This window comes from Bos mutus, chromosome 12, assembly GCF_027580195.1.
Source record: "Bos mutus isolate GX-2022 chromosome 12, NWIPB_WYAK_1.1, whole genome shotgun sequence".
Lineage (NCBI taxonomy): Eukaryota > Metazoa > Chordata > Mammalia > Artiodactyla > Bovidae > Bos > Bos mutus.
This window is the reverse complement of record NC_091628.1, coordinates 80,294,458-80,310,567: the sequence shown is the minus strand read 5'-3', so window position 1 is coordinate 80,310,567 and position 16,110 is coordinate 80,294,458. Positions and strand designations below refer to the sequence as shown.

The following is a 16,110-nucleotide window of genomic DNA, read 5'->3' as shown; positions in this document are numbered from 1 at the left end:
AAGCTGAAACTCCAGTACTTTGGCCACCTGATGCAAAGAGCTGACTCATTGGAAAAGACTCTGATGCTGGGAGGGATTGGGGGCAGGAGGAGAAGGGGACGACAGGATGAGATGGCTGGATGGCATCACTGACTCGATGGACGTGAGTCTGAGTGAACTCCGGGAGTTGGTGATGGACAGGGAGGCCTGGCGTGCTGCGATTCATGGGATCGCAGAGAGTCGGACACGACTGAGCGACTGATCTGATCTGATTGAGTTGTAGATGTTTTATGTTTTTTCAGGAAATTAGCCATTTGTGATATCATCAGGAAGCAATGCTCCATGAATATTTTCACATTTTTACAGAATGAGGGCTTTCTAAGCAAAGACCTCTGGCACCTGATTAAATGATAACAAGTCGAAAGATGGAGCTTGCTAGAGAGAAAGTCTTATCTTTCCCCAGAGCCATTTGTTGACATTCCAGGCCTTTCCCCTTCTCTCTCTGGAAAGATTTATTTACTTTCCAGAGTCAAGTTTGCTCTCTCTCCATGGCAGCATCGCTTATGTCTGTTTAGATGAATCGTTGTGGGGTTGCTCTCTAGTGATAGGTGCACCCCCCTCTGCCTGCACAGGGACATCAGACCGTGGGGAACCAGGGTGTGAGAAATGGTGTGAAGATGCTCTGTGAGTTAACAGTTGCCTCCTTCTCTAGTCCAGGAAACTGTTTGTTTCCTGGCAAGATAAGCAAATGAATGCAGATATAAAATATACAGATGTGATTCCTAGCTACTTTTCTCTCACCTTTTACCTGTCTTTTTTAGTTTGATGTAGTTTTCTTTCTAGGGAGAAAATTTTTGTTTTAAAAGTTTGCAGTTGAATTGCTAAATCTCTTATTTCTGATGTTATCACATACTTAGACTTTTCTACTCAATTTTTCTTCCTTGTTTTCTTTTAGTACTTTTGTCATCTTCCTTGGTGAAATTTTCATTTCACCGGAGATTTTTTTTCTTTCCAAAATGTCTACCTGTTTATCACAGCCATTACTGAATAATTATTCTTTTCGGTGTTAATCAAGTCTTCTTCGTTATGTACTGAATTCTCATATATATGCAGATTTTTACTTTACTGTTTTCTTTTTTTTAGCCTTTCTGTTATTTATGTGCTGGTACCACACTATTTTAGATGTTATATCTTTTTATTATAATACAGTAGCCAGTAGGACTCTTCTTTCTCATTACTCTTATTTTTCCATATTGTTTTTTGAATTAGCTCATTTTATTTATATTTAACAGAAGGAAAAGAAATTGAAATGATGAAATTGCTGAACTATTAGATAAATGTTTCTTATTTTCCACTGAAATATTAATTCCTAAAAGATGTTCTTAATGTGACAAATGATTATTGGAACTGTTTATATTTTTGTCATCGCATTTCTTCATATTCCAATTTGAAAGTATATTGTTTCTTTTTTTATAAAAATGAGTGGAAATTGGCATACTTATATTTAATCCTGATTTCTTCCATAACCCTTCATTTTTGCTCTTTTCATTGTCAGCTTTTCATTATTATAACATTACTATACTTGCTTTTCTGTAGTTCTGAATCTTCAGGTGTTTTCATCATACCTTGGTGTTTTAACTTGCTTTCATGGTCATAATCAGCATCTTACCATAGCTTTATGATTAATCAGTCTGCATTTTGATTCACTTGTGGTTAGGTGGTTCTTGTATCTTTTTTTTTAAATCAAGAATTTATTTTGAGAGGTATCCATGGTACTATGTTCTGACTTCTTAGATGGGTGATAATGTTCTCTGGTAGCTCAGGTGGTAAAGAATCCACCTGCAGTGCAGGAGACTCAGGTTTGATCCCTGGGTTGGGAAGATCCCCTGGAGAAAGGAATGGCAACCCACTCCAGTAGTCTTGCCTGGAGAATCTCAGGGAGCCTGATAAGCTGTGCAGTCCATGGGGTCGCAAAGAGTTGGACATGACTGACCAACTAACACACATACACACAAGGTTATCCTTACAGTTGAAGAACTTTCATCTCATAAAGGTGAAAGATTATGGGGCTTGAAAATTATGGGGCTTAAAACAGCTGGATTAACACATTACTGGCTTTTTGACCCAATATCAACCCCTGAGTAATTACCAATACCCACCCACCACTACCACCACCACCCCCCCCAAAAAAAAAAGAAAAAGAAAGGAAGGAAAAAGAAATAAAGGAGAAATGAGAAAACACGTGGAAGAGGGGAGCCTCTTTGAAGCGATGTGTGTGGGGACCTGCTGCTCTGGGTCAGGAACAGCCATGGCTGCTGAGGGAGGAAAAGGCTGGAGGAAGGCTCCAGCTTCTATGCCGCTGATTAGGAAAAATGAATCATCGCCTCCATCTCACAAGGGAGCCTGCGATTCACGATTCTGCTATCACTGTGTCATGACTTGGGTTAGCCCAGTATCGGGATTTTATTATGATCACAGTGTGAATGCTGTTCATAGCAGTCATGTTGTCTCTTAAGATTACTTTCACTCTCCTGCACCATTTTGCTTTCTCTGTAGCTAAAAACTGTCTTCTGGTTTGTCTGTGTGCTGGCTTAGGTTTCTATGTATTTATCACTGATTTATCCACATTCTTGATCTGTGTTTCATTATATTCAAACTCATTGAGCTTTTTTTTTTTTTTTTGGTCACTTTTGCCATGGTGTAGTAGTCTCTGGTTTCCTTTCACCCACTACGTTCTCTGCCTGTCCTGAGAATTTCTTCTACCTCTCTTTGTAAAAATTTCTTTTCTCCTGGACTTTTGTCTTAAGCACTGTTGGTTTATTCCTTTTTTTCCCCTACAGCATGTCTTTAAGTAGCTTCCTGAGGACTGGTGCATAGGAGCTAAATTATATGAGAATTTGCATGAGTGAAAATGACTCTATACTTTTTTTTTTTTTTAATTAATTTTGTCCCGTGCCTCGCAGCTTGTGGGATCTCAGTTCCCTGACCAGGGATTGAACCCCAGCCATAGCAGTGAAAGCACCAAATCCTAACCACTAGACCACCAGGGAACTCCCTATGTTAACTTAACTATTGAAAAAGAAATTAATAGTCTTTATTGTGGTATACTTTGTATATCATAACATTAGCCCATTTTAAGTATACAAATACAGTAGGCTGAATGTTTGTGTCTCTCCAAAATTCATATGTTGATACATTACCCTCCAGTGTGATGGTTTTGGGAGGTAAGGCCTCTGGGAAGTGATTAGATTATGAGGGGGTGCCCTCATGGGTGGGGTTTGTGCCCCAGAGAGAACCTTCCCCTCCTGCATGTAGGGACTCAGAGAGAAGGTGGCCGTCTGTGGACTGAGACGCGGCCTTCATCAGACAGTGAATCAGCTGTCCCTTGATCTTCAACTTCCCTCCCAGCCCCTGGACCTGTGCGAAACACATTTCTGTTGTTTATACGCCATTCTGTCTGTGTTACTCTGTTACAGCAGTGCAAACCACTAAGACAAGTCAGTGAGTGGTGGAACATTTACAAAGTTGTTCTATAAAGAGCAGGATCCAGTTGTAGGACGTATCATCACCCCATAAAGATCCTTATGTTATTTTATCCCAGAAAGTCTAATTGCAGGTGGAGTGGTGTGTGTGTGTGTATTCTTATATCACTACTCTTGGAGTTTCTAGGTGCCTTTACTGGTTTTTTGGATAGAGTTCCTTTTTTTTTTTTCTGTCCCTTAGCTGCTCTATTTCACTTAGCATTGTTGTTCAGTTGCTAAGTTGTATTTGACTCTTTGTGACCCCATGGATTGCAGCACAGCAGGCTTCTCTGTCCTCCACAGTCTCCTGGAGTTTGCTTAGATTCACTTGGCCTGCTGCTGGTGCTGCTGCTAAGTCGCTTCAGTCGTGTCCGACTCTGTACGACCCCATAGACGGCGGCCCACCAGGCTCCCCCGTCCCTGGGATTCTCCAGGCAAGAACACTGGAGTGGGTTGCCATTTCCTTCTCCAATGCATGAAAGAGAAAAGTGAAAGTGAAGTCGCTCAGTCGTGTCCGACTCTTCGTGACCCCATGGTCTGCAGCCTACCAGGCTCCTCCGTCCATGGGATTTTCCAGACAAGAGTACTGGAGTGGGGTGCCATTGCCTTCTCCATCACTTGGCCTATATGATCATTATTCTGAATTCCTATCCTTTCTCGGTGGGTACATCCTCTCCTGTGGTTTAGCTGTGGTTTTTTGGAGTGGTCAGTACCAAATCCTGTTTGTTGTGATATTCAAGTAGTTGGTGATAGGATTGTATCTACTCCCGAGGATAGAAGGAGCCTGTGTCCCCACCATTCTCCTTGTCTCAAGGATCCAGACATCAGCATCCAACTAACATACATGGACCACTTGGATTCATTGGCAAAGAGAACAGGGACTCTTCTGAAGCCTTGGTTGACTTTCTGTCCAGGGTGCGTGAGTCTCTGCAGGATCCAAGCCGTCTCCGTGACCTGTGCCTTTCACATTCTTCCCTGGACTTCTCTGAAGCTGGTCTCTCAGTTCATCCCAGCCCATGAGAGAGAAGAGCCTGTTACCTGTTGTCAGCTGTCACTGCCCCCAGATAGCAGTGCTTCACATGTCCCCTGTGTCTCACTAAGTCGAGGGAGATAGAGACCCTGGAGGGGAGTGAACCGTGTTGCTATTTCCCTCTTCCCAAACCAGAAACATCTAAGCTGGGTTATCTGGGCTTTTTAATGAGTTGGAGGGGAGTCTGTGAATCCTCTGAAATTGGACACACACTTTACCAGGGAGAAACTTTATGAGGTTCTAGACTCTAAAACAGTTCAAAACAGTCATAACTGACCAGTGGGAGCTCATTTAATCATTGTTTCCGTAAATTATGAGCATCCTCTGTTTTCACTCAGCACCAGTAAATCCTAGCCCTGCTCCTTCCTAGCTGTGTGTCTGTAAGCAAGTTCCTTAACTTCACTGTGCTTCATTTCCCTCATCTGTGAAGTGACAGTAATGTAGCACTTACTTGATAGGATTGTGAGCATTAATGAATGAATATTTAACTGCTCAAAATAGCATCTGGTTAATAGTAAGCACTCACTCTTCTTCCTAACTGTAGGAATCTTACCAGTAATATTCTGCATGCTATGTTGGTTAAACATTGGTTAATATGTTCACTATTACTGTCGTCATTATAATTTAAAAAGCGTGTAAGTGGTCTTTTTTTTTTTTCAGGTGGCAAACTGGGCCACAAATTAATTAATAATAACTTCCTCTTATTCTTTTGTCAGTTGATTGAAAAATTATTGTTGCAAATGAACAAACATAGTTGAAATACTAACTGCTTTGGAAGAAGTCTCTGTTTCATTGTAAGAGTTTTGTGTAAGAGAAAAATGGAGATAGAAATCTTTCTTCTGAACATGAAACTCACTAAAGGGTTACATTGATAAGCTATTTCTGCTTAGATCTTTGTGCTAAAATTAGTATTGTGGATCCTGACTATACCTTTCCAAATTGTGTGTATGTGTGTGTATGTAATTGTTAATTTCCAAATCCAAGTAATTATAGATTTTATTTTTTTTGAAAAGCAGTCTTAATATTGTCTACAAAGGCAAAAAAAAAAAAAAGGCTAGAAAACTCTCAAATAGAAAGGAGTAACATGTTAAATTTAATGCCCAAATATGGTCAGCTGGCTATTCCACATCTTGAAGAACAGAGATCTAAATTGTATCCCCTTTGTTAGATCTCAGTCAGTGGCTTATACTGATTGCAACAGTGAAGGAGGAATCTACTTTTGCTGTGAAAGAAAAAGTATAATAATAGTGCTGTTGAAATTCTCTGGAGGCCAGATACCCCCACATCTCATCAGAGATCCCATCAAAGACTTTTGTATCGTATGGAACCTTGTTTTCCAGGAGCATTTTAGGAAAACCTTTTTAGCATCTTGATTCTTACCCTTCACAGTTTCACACATTAAAAAGTTAAGAATTATTGCAGCCTAAATCTGATTTCTGAGAATTGACTATAACTGAACAAATATCTTTTTCTTATTTTCAGAGCAATTTTAAATTTAAAAAAGTACTTAAAGAGTTTAGCCTTTTATGGAGTTAAGGTGTTTGACTGAAAGAATAATTGGTGGAAATAGGAGAAATTACAGGGAAATGGATTTGTAATTAATTTGTAAAATTCCCTTCTTGCCAGGAGGAATATTTTAGATCTGGACAGAAATTGACATTTTGATTGTATTTGAAAGCACAGAGGCCAGGGTTCTCAGACTGGCTGGAGCTAGCCAGAACCGGAATATTCTGGAATATTTGAAGTTCCTTTCCTGGGAAACTGAGAACGTAAAGTAGGGTATGTTATGCTGTCACTTGATGTCTTTCTTTGAGTCTTACTGGAAAATTGAAGGAAAGAAGCTTTTGTTAAATAGACATGAATAGTTAAATTTGTCAGACATTTTTCATTAGTTTTTGTTTGGAAGCATTTTATAAACTATGTTGGTGTCTTTGAGTTCTAGATTCTTATCTAGAACCTTCCAAATTTGTTCCTGTATTTGTTTCCTAGGGTTACCACATCAGCTTATCACAGGCTGAGTGGCTTAAGCACCGTTTTGTTACACTTGTGGAGTCAGGAGTGTAAATCAGGGTGTGGCAGAGTGGCTTGGTCTGGAGGCCTTTCTCTGTGGCCTGCAGATTAGAACTTGGCGTCTTGGGTCCCCTTGTGGTCTTCCTTTCTTGCTGCGTGTCATCTGTGTATTCATCTCTTCTTGCAAGAACGTCAGTCACATTTTATTAGAGCCCTCCTTAATGACCTCATTTTAACTTAATTGCCTCTTTAAAGACCCCATCTCCAAACATAGTCATATTTTGAGTACTCGGGGTTAGGACTTAAATATATGAATTGGGCGGAAGTGAGGGGAGTACAGTTCAACACCTAATAGTTCTCTTATCCTTTCTTCATCTGACTGTTTGTGTGTGGGTCAACAGGAAAGCTCTATAATAAAATTTGTTCAGTTTTCAGCACCACCCTTGAATGTAGCCATTATTTTCAAGGTGAGTTTACAGGAATGATGTGTTGGGGCCTATTGCCCAACGTGCTTTTTTTCTTTGAGGCCTGTGGATCAAAATTTAATAACTTTAGATCTTTATTTTGAAATCCTGTATTCCCAGGAGGTAGAGTTTCAGTATTTTAATAGGTATATGTTAGATTCCATTTTGGACAAAGACTGTCTCTGACCTGAAAGCGCAAAACCAAAAATAATGACATCAGTTGTCCTTTCAGGCCAGAATAACAACAAACGAAAAAAGATAGAGATCTATTATGCCAAATACCATTATGAAACACAATTTTATGTAACAGGACAATTTCCTCATATCTCATCAGGTAATCATACCTATACTGCTTTGCTCAGTTGAATCGAACAAGTTCTTCTTTCAAAAGATGGCTTTCACAATCTGGGTCTTTGTAGTATCTGTCAATTAGACTTGTATTTAATAAAGAAGTTACTTTAAGTTATGTTAATTTAACATAATATTATTTGGATGTTAGAGCATTCTCTTACCACACACTTCTTGTGAGTATCTCAAGTGTCTTGTCCGTAAAATGACAGTGAAACAGGGAGCAAGTTCATGAACATGGAGAGGTTTGATAAATTTCAGTGCCATGCAGATGTTAGTTATGATGTGTACATGGGTCTTCTGCTTTTAGGGACAGCTGCTGCCTGGACTAAGCAGCTGGGCCTCCACTTAACACCTAAAAAAAAACCTACCCTCTGTTTAAGCAACTGTGAACACTTTACATCACCCTTTTTCTGTATAACGGCCAAGTTAACACATAGTTCATTGATCTGATGCCTCTCCTCACTCTTTTTAGGACTTTCTCCTCTTTTAAACTTGTGGTTGTTGTTGAGTTACTAAGTTGTGTCCAACTCTTTGCGACCTCATGGACTACAGCATGCCAGGCTTCCCTGTCCTTCACTGTCTTGCTGAATTTGCTCAAAATCATGTCCATTGAGTTGGTGATGCCATCCAACCATCTCATCCTCTGTTGTCCCCTTCTCCTCCTGCCCTGTTTTTCCCAGCATCAGGGTCCTTTCCAATGAGTCAGCTCTTCACATCAAGTGGCCAAAGTAGTGGAGGTTCAACTTCAGCATGAGTCCTTCCAGTGAACATTCAGGGTTGATTTCCTTTAGGATTGACTGGTTTGATCTTGCAGTCCAAGGGACTCTCAATTTGAAAGCATCAATTCTTTGGTGCTCAGCCTTCTTTATGGTCCAAATCTCATATCTGTACACAACTACTGGAAAAACCATAGCTGTGGCTATATGGACCTTTGTCAGCAAAATGATGTCTCTGCTTTTTAATACGCTGTCTAGGTTTGTCATAGCTTTTCTTCCAAGGAGCAAGCGTCTGTAACCTTGAGTAATTATGTAATTCTTTAGTAGGGTGGGTTTTGTTACAAACATCTAAATGAAGCACCCATTTAAACTTTTAAACATGCCTCAGTGTTAATATTCATTTGAAATTAACTTCAGTATGTAATTAAAATTTGCCTGAATCTTATTCCCCTTGAGGAATGCTTGCCTGTTATGTAGTTACCCATTCTTACAATCTTTAGAATTATTAGATAATCAGCATAATAAAGTATATTTAAAAGTTTAAGTCAGAGAAAACACATTGAGCAAATTATCTGCTTTTGGTTATTTAGCGCAGTGGAAGGGTTCTGATTGAAGAGACGATAATGTCAATCAAGTCAGATACCTTTACCTTAATAATGTTTCATAATATAAAAACAAAAACTTTGGTGATGTTGCTCTAACTTTTATTAAGTTTTATTTTACAATTATTTCTGATGTCTATAAAATTTCTAAACATTACTAAAAATATCTGAACACCCTTTACTAACATTTACGTTTGCTTTATTTTTATCCTATACCCATATCTTAATTTCTCTCTGTCCTCTTTACCTGAAACATTTCAGAGTAAGTTGTAGGCCTGGTGCTCCTTTACCTCTAAACACGTATCCCCTAAAAACAAGAAAGCTCTTCTACGTTGCCACAGTGCCATTACCAACATCAGAACACTGACAGTGACACATTGCTCTCCCGTCCACAGACCGTCTTCACGTGTCCCAGTTGTGCACAGATGTCTTTTATAGTAAAATTACAACACTTTAATATTGGTTCCGGATCCTGTGTTGTGTCTGCTTGCCATGACTCTTTAGTCTTTATCTGGAGCAGTTCTTTAGTCTTTTGTTTGGTCACCTATGACCTTGACATTTTTTAAAATGAGCACAGGCCATTTGTTTTATAGAGTGTCCCTCATTTTGTGTTTGTCTTTTTTCTCTTGAGTATATCCGGACATTGCATATTCAGCAAGAATATTACAGAAATGCCGTCCTTCCATGAGGACCATTATAGGAGACATGCAGTGTCTGTTGATCCCGTTACTGGTGATGTTGCCTTGGTTAAGGTGGCATGTCTTGGATTTCCCCACCGTAATGTTCGTGTTTCTCCCCTTGTCATTAATGAAGGTATTTTATAGGTGGATACTTTAGGACTTTATGGCTCTGGAAATACCTGTCTTCCCTGCACTAGTTTTGGATACTTCCTGATTGGTATTTAGGACTTCCCAGGTGGTCCTAGTGGTAAAGAGCCTACCTGCCAATGCAGGCGACTTGAGAGATGCAGGTTCGATCACTGGAAGATCACCAGGAAGATCCCCTGGAGGAGGGCACGGCAGCCCACTCTGATGTTCTTGCCAGGAGAATCCCATGGAGAGAGGAGCCTGGTGGGCTATGGTCTGTAGGGTCGCAAAGAGTTGTACACAACTGAAGTGACTTAGCATGCACGCACGCAGTTGGTATTTGAGGAGGAATAAAGCTAAAGATCACAGTGGCAGTGGCAGAATTTATGATTATAACTTTTACAAAGGCAGATAATGACAACACAATTCCAGAAACATTTAGCTTTTCTAAGTTTATTACTATTGAAATTTGATACATCAAGTACTCATGTGAAGTGAAACCTGGTTTACTTTGCCATTGCATTTGATAAGCTCAGTTATTCATTTTTGGGGGGGAAATACATTTGAAGCAAAAAATTAGAGGGAGTGGCAAGAAATCTAGACTCAAATACTGACAGTAGTGACAGTTTGATGGTGACTGAGAAGACAACTAAAGTAAATTTGCAAATAGATCTATAAAAAACTGGCCGTGACCATCTAATGTAGGCATATATAACTATACATACTCATAGATTTTGAGTGTGATTATGGATCTTAACATGGCATTTGATGATCGTCATTTGTACCTGTTTGAATAAAAGATTGATAACGAGGTTCATAATTGGCATTGCCAGTGCTGATTTATAAGCTCTTGATAGAACCTGCGAGACTTCCTAGGTGGCTCAGTGGTAAAGAATCCACCTGCCAGTGTAGGAGGTGCACATTCGATTCCTGAGTCAGGAAGATCCCCTGGAGAAGAAAACAACCCACTACAGTATTCTTGCCTGGAAAATTCCACGGACAGAGGAGTCTGGAGGCTACAGTCCATCGAGTTGCAAAGAGTCAGACACGATTTAGCAACTAATAGCAGCAGCAGAACCTCCAAGGTGGCATTGACCTGATAAATACATCCCAGTCAATAATTTGCCTTGGAGAATTAAATTCTGATTTGGATGGGCTTCCCTCATAGCTCAGTTGGTAAAGAATCTGCCTGCAATGCATGACATCCTGGTTCGATTCCTGGGTCAGGAAGATCTGCTGGAGAAGGGATAGGCTACTCACTCCAGGATTCTTGGGCTTCCCTTGTGGCTCAGCTGGTAAAGAATCCACCCGTAATGCAGGAGACATGGCTTTGATCCCTGGGTTGGGAAGATGCCCTGGAGAAGGGAAAGGCTGCCCACTCCAGTATTCTGGCCTGGAGAATTCCATGGACTGTATGTATAGTCCATGGGGTTGCAAAGAGTCGGACACAACTGAGTGACTTTCACTCTTTTTTGGGTTTGTGTGTGTGTGTGTGTGTGTGTGTGTGTGTGTGTGTGTGTGTGTGTATGTTTTCTCTCCTTCTCACTCGCTTTTTTGGCTAGGTATTAATTTTGCTGCCCAAACCCCAAGGTTTCATGTACTAGGATGTCAGTATATTACTCTCTAATGCACAGTCGTACTATCTGGAAGATCCTTCATTCATACATTTCTTGGAACTAGCACTTATTTCTTTGGGGCAGGAAATTGATGTGTGAAGACCAACAATTTGTTTGGCGAGGATAGAGTCACATAAGGGAATTGGGTTTTGTAGTGTGTTAGCCAGAAATTTTATTCAGGTTTTTCTGTACAATGTTCCAGAAAAACCCGAACAACCATTTTGGCCAACCCAGTATTTTGAATCTTTAAGGCATTGTTTCTAAATGTGTGTTCTTTGGAATTCTCAATCCATAAAGATTGTCTGCAAAAGGAGGAGGTGTGCAGTTAAATAAATGCTGTACAGTCTCCTTTCAGAGAGTCCTGTGGCGTATTTACAGATTAATGTGTTTGAGGAGTCTTTCAAAAAAAGCAAAAGCCTGTTTAACTTAGATTAACTCAGTGTTTCCCAAATAGAAGTTACTCAGAAACCTTGTCCTCCCCCGACACAGTAGTCCTCAGAATAGATGTTTATTAACATCATACTTTCAGAGGTTGTTTTTTATTCTAGGTTGGACATGATGAATTTGTTGGTTTACCAGAAGCCAGTGTTTGAGTCTTTTTTTCTTCTTATAACCTTTTGTTTCAGTTAACCTTTACTTTGCATTGATTTTACCCCCTTCCCTTCCTTTTTTTTCTTTTTTGTTTTATTTAATGATATTTTTAAAACATTTAATGAATTATGTTTTGGCATGGGAATGATTTTTTCTCTTTGTAACCTCTGTTCTTCTTAAGCATTGAGTTTAACTTGCACAGGGAAACTATTTTTAAGTTTTCAGGAATGGGGGGTAGACATGGTTATTTAGTCAGTGTTTTAATTATAAGATGCCTGATGATAATAATAATACAGGGTCTAAAGGAAATGCTTCACATATCCTGTTGAATAGCTTTGGAATTCTGTTAAAATGTATTTAGAAGGATTTCTCTTAAAAATGTTTAAATTTATGTTTTCCTTTAAAAAGACGTATTTCTGTTATCTGAAAAATTTAGGTATATCAGATTATTTTGTGTACTTTAACAATACTTGAACCTCAGTGGATATTTTTAAAAAATTCTTTAATGATTTTGTCTTTAGTAGGTAGCTGTTATTTTAGTTGTCTGCTGATTTTATTTTGTAATAATTGCGGCTCACTAAGATTATAAAATGTTGTGTTACTGTTATATAACTCTAAATTGGGTTAAAGTGGGTCCAATTTTAGATTCTATTCAATAGAAGTTTAATAAACTTTTTTCCTATACAGTTATAAGGAGTTATAAGGAGGTTATAAGTTATAAGGAGTAATAAGGAGGTTATAAGTTATAAGTTATAAGGAGTTATAAGGAGGTTTTCTAAGGTGTAACAGAGCCTTACAATGAATTTGGGTCTTTAGCCTTTCATAATCATGTATTTTATAAAAGATAACAGTATATAATTGTTTAGCTATTTATCTTTACTACATACTTTCATATCCATTTTTCCATGAGGAAGAACAGGCAGCTAATATCACCTCTGGAGGGATGAGATTCCAACCCTGCCTCTACTGCTTACTAGAGACATGGCTCTGAATTTGCCACTCTTTCCTTCATTCCTTTAATGTATATTTCCTTGTCTAGTATATAGTATGTGCTTTTCTGAGCGATAGATATAGAAGGATGAAATTAAATCATTTTGTGAGCTTTTAAAAATGTTTTCTTACTTAACAAAGGTAGTGGATAGTATTAATATAAAAAGCCCTTGGTCACATAGTAGGTTGAATAGTTAGGGTGGTAAGATGCATTCTCACGTGAAATTCATTTCCAGCAATAATAGAATGGGTTTACATTTGTTCCTTTCTTATTATATTTATCATACAGAACCTTGTTTCTCTCAAAACCATGTTTTGCTTTTAAGAATATAGATTCTAAACTATCTAATAAAATCTTTACTTAAGTGTTGCATATATTTTACAAAGGGTAGATGCTTATTTTAGTGATGATTTGTCATTAAAATTATGTCAAAATGTCTTAAAATGTTGTTGAAACTGTAAACAAACTCATAACACACACAGAGCTAATTATGGATGCCATCTGTTTATTTTTACAAAGCTTTTTTTTTTTTTAAGACCGTGGCATTGTCTGCTTATGATAAGCTTCAAGATTATTATAATGACTAAGTCCTGTCCTTCAATTAGTGTAGTTGAAGATGGAAAGACAATTGGTCTGTTCATTGACCTTTTCGCATGTCAGAGTGTATGAAATATAACATGTCATGATAAAGAAACTATAGTGAAGTGCTTTTAAAACATGCTTAATTTTCATGAGAAAGGAAACTGGTATTGAAGCAGCTGATGTGGCCAAAGTTGATATTCTCAAAACTTATTCAAGGCTTTAGATGGAAGGCAGAGGACCTGCCCTTTACCAACACCCTCAGTGGCTTTATTTTAGCTCAGTTAAGTTCAGGATCTCGTCAGCAATCGATCAGATTGATAACAGTGTGTCTGTTGGTATCCCTGTATGTTTGTGCATGTTTCTGTACGTGTGCATCCCGTGCGCTAGGGTGGAAGGCCAGGGATCCCCACGACAGCATCGTCCAAAATAGTTATCAGCAGTTTGCTGAGAGAGCAGTGATTTCACTGGCTCAGTGTTGCCATTGTGCATGCTAAGCACTCCCCACGCCGGTCTGGAGGGAGAACAACCTGCAGGATCCATCTGCTCCTTTCTGCTACACTGCATTGATGCAAGAGTACGCTAATCTGGTTGCTTGTCAGGACAGGTTAGTGAAAGCGTGCGAGTGGGTGAGACTCAGGCTGGACTAGTGCTGTGGAAAAGCGTAAGCTGCCTCTGCGGATGCCATGCTAAGTGTAGCAGAACAGGCTGATGATCAGCCACACTGAGGACGCTAGCTATAAATATGTAATCGTCAGTGAAGAATTAGTATAAAATTAAAAATTTTGAACCTGGTTGAACCCCATCAAAATAAACACTGGGAAAAGTAGTAGAGACAGTTTACAAACACTTTTGGGGTGTCTGTTTTTCTCACCCAGCTTTGTACTATATGGTATCGATGCTTTAATTTTATTCTCTTAGATAGTTTTCAAGTCAACTATGATTATAATTAACCTCATTTTACCCAGAAATTGCTGACATTGTCCCTGCTTATTTCTATTTATTTACTTTTCCTACATCTGTTGGAGCTTCCCTGGTGGCTTAGTAGTAAAGCATCTGCCTTCAATTCAGGAGACATGGGTTTGATCCCCGAGTCTGGAAAATCCGCTGGAGAAGGAAATGGCAGCTCACTCTAGTATTCTTGCCTGGGAAGTCCCATGTACAGAGGAGCCTGGTGGGCTGCAACCCATGGGGTCGCAAAAGAGTGGGACACGACTGAGTGACTGGACCACCACCACCACACCTACTGACGGGCAGGTCTTGTCCTTGTAGGTTGAGCATCCCGTCACAGAATGCATCACTGGCCTGGACCTGGTCCAAGAAATGATACGTGTTGCCAAGGGTTACCCTCTCAGGCACAAACAAGCCGATATTCCCATCAACGGCTGGGCGGTCGAATGTCGAGTTTATGCCGAGGTAAAGCGAACACTGGGAGGAGGGATGATGGGAGGAAGGGTGGTGTTTGTGTCCCGAGTCATGGGACCACGTATAACTAAACAACAAGGTAAAGTCAGCGTCCTGTAACTTGGGGTCAAGTATTTGATTATGTAATTCAGAGCTGAACCAGAAAAAGAAAGGTTAGATCATTTTGACATAACTCAAAATAGTTTTAAAGGATTGAGTTTAATTAATTTTCATGTGTTGTTTCTGGATGGAAGAATAGCTTCTAATCAGTTTAAGGAGCGAGAAAGAATTAGTTTAATATTCTTGTGCTTGAATGGACCGTGGGTTTTGTTTTGTTTGCTTATTTTCAAACCACATTGAAAATAAACAGGAGCATTTATTTCTGTGTGTATGTTAAAGAGCTACCCTAGTTACACATCAGTTGTTAATTCAGTGTTTAATTTTTTTTAACAGTTTCCCCAATACTTTTATTTCTTACATGAATAATCACAACTAAAATTTAAATCGCAAAGCTCTTAATTATAATTTTAATTATGGATTTTACTCATAAACTCTCAGTTCAGTGCTTTAATATTATTTTATAACTATATTAACCACATAATTAAGCAGCCAGCATCTGAAAATGCTTCTCTCAAATGACTAAAAAAAAATGCAAGGAAACATTAATGCCATCTCTTACTTTTAGACATTGAAGCCTGTCTGTAAAATAAAAAGCAAATTAGTAGTATCTGTGTTTTAACAATCCTGGACCTTGTTTTGGAATGCTTTTCAAGGATCTTGAGAAATAGTTCTTGGCTTAGTTAGTTTTCTTTGCATTATATTTTGAGTGGTATTCTTTTTCTTCCCTATTGTTATGATACTGAACTTACTTAATATTTATTCTGATGATCTAAGATATTTACAAATGGAGCGTTTATCCAGAAGCACATGCAGAGTTACTTTTCAGGTCTTTATTTGGAGAATCAGAACGCGCAAATCTTACCATATGTGAGCTGTTTTGAGAGTAAGAAAAACAAATATCTTCAGTGCACTACATTTGTTGTTCTGAACTTGAGTATGTTTTGATGTAGCGCCTAGGTTATTTTATTTTTGCCCAAGGCATTCTAAGAAGATTTATAAAAAGTTGGAATTTTACCAGTTTCAATAAAGTATGATCAAGGTCAGGCTAAATTCTGCTTTTAGTTCTGTTTGATTTTTTAAATACACTTCTAAGTTGTCTAGAGTGAGGAGAAGACAATAATATTCTGAAATCTGTGATTTGGTAAATACGCCCCAAAATGCTTCTTCATTGTATAAATATTTAACCTTACTTGTGCTGATTTATATTTCAAAGGCTGTGCTTCCTGTTCTTTGAACTTTCAGGACCCCTACAAGTCTTTTGGTTTGCCGTCTGTTGGGAGATTGTCTCAGTATGAAGAACCAATACATCTACCTGGTGTAAGTCATTAAG

The 16,110-nt window shown here is 38.8% G+C and overlaps 1 protein-coding gene across 4 annotated transcripts in view; it reads left to right on the top strand.

The window, feature by feature from the left end:
• The window catches only part of PCCA (propionyl-CoA carboxylase subunit alpha), a 360,537-nt gene that overhangs the window by 159,125 nt on the left and 185,302 nt on the right, over positions 1 to 16,110 (top strand). For all 4 annotated transcript variants that reach the window (XM_005899258.3, XM_005899256.3, XM_070380776.1 and 1 more), the window contains exons 13-14: positions 14,529 to 14,672; positions 16,023 to 16,097. In XM_005899258.3, the coding sequence (XP_005899320.1) occupies positions 14,529 to 14,672; positions 16,023 to 16,097 (219 nt within the window). The remainder of the gene's footprint in view (positions 1 to 14,528; positions 14,673 to 16,022; positions 16,098 to 16,110) is intronic.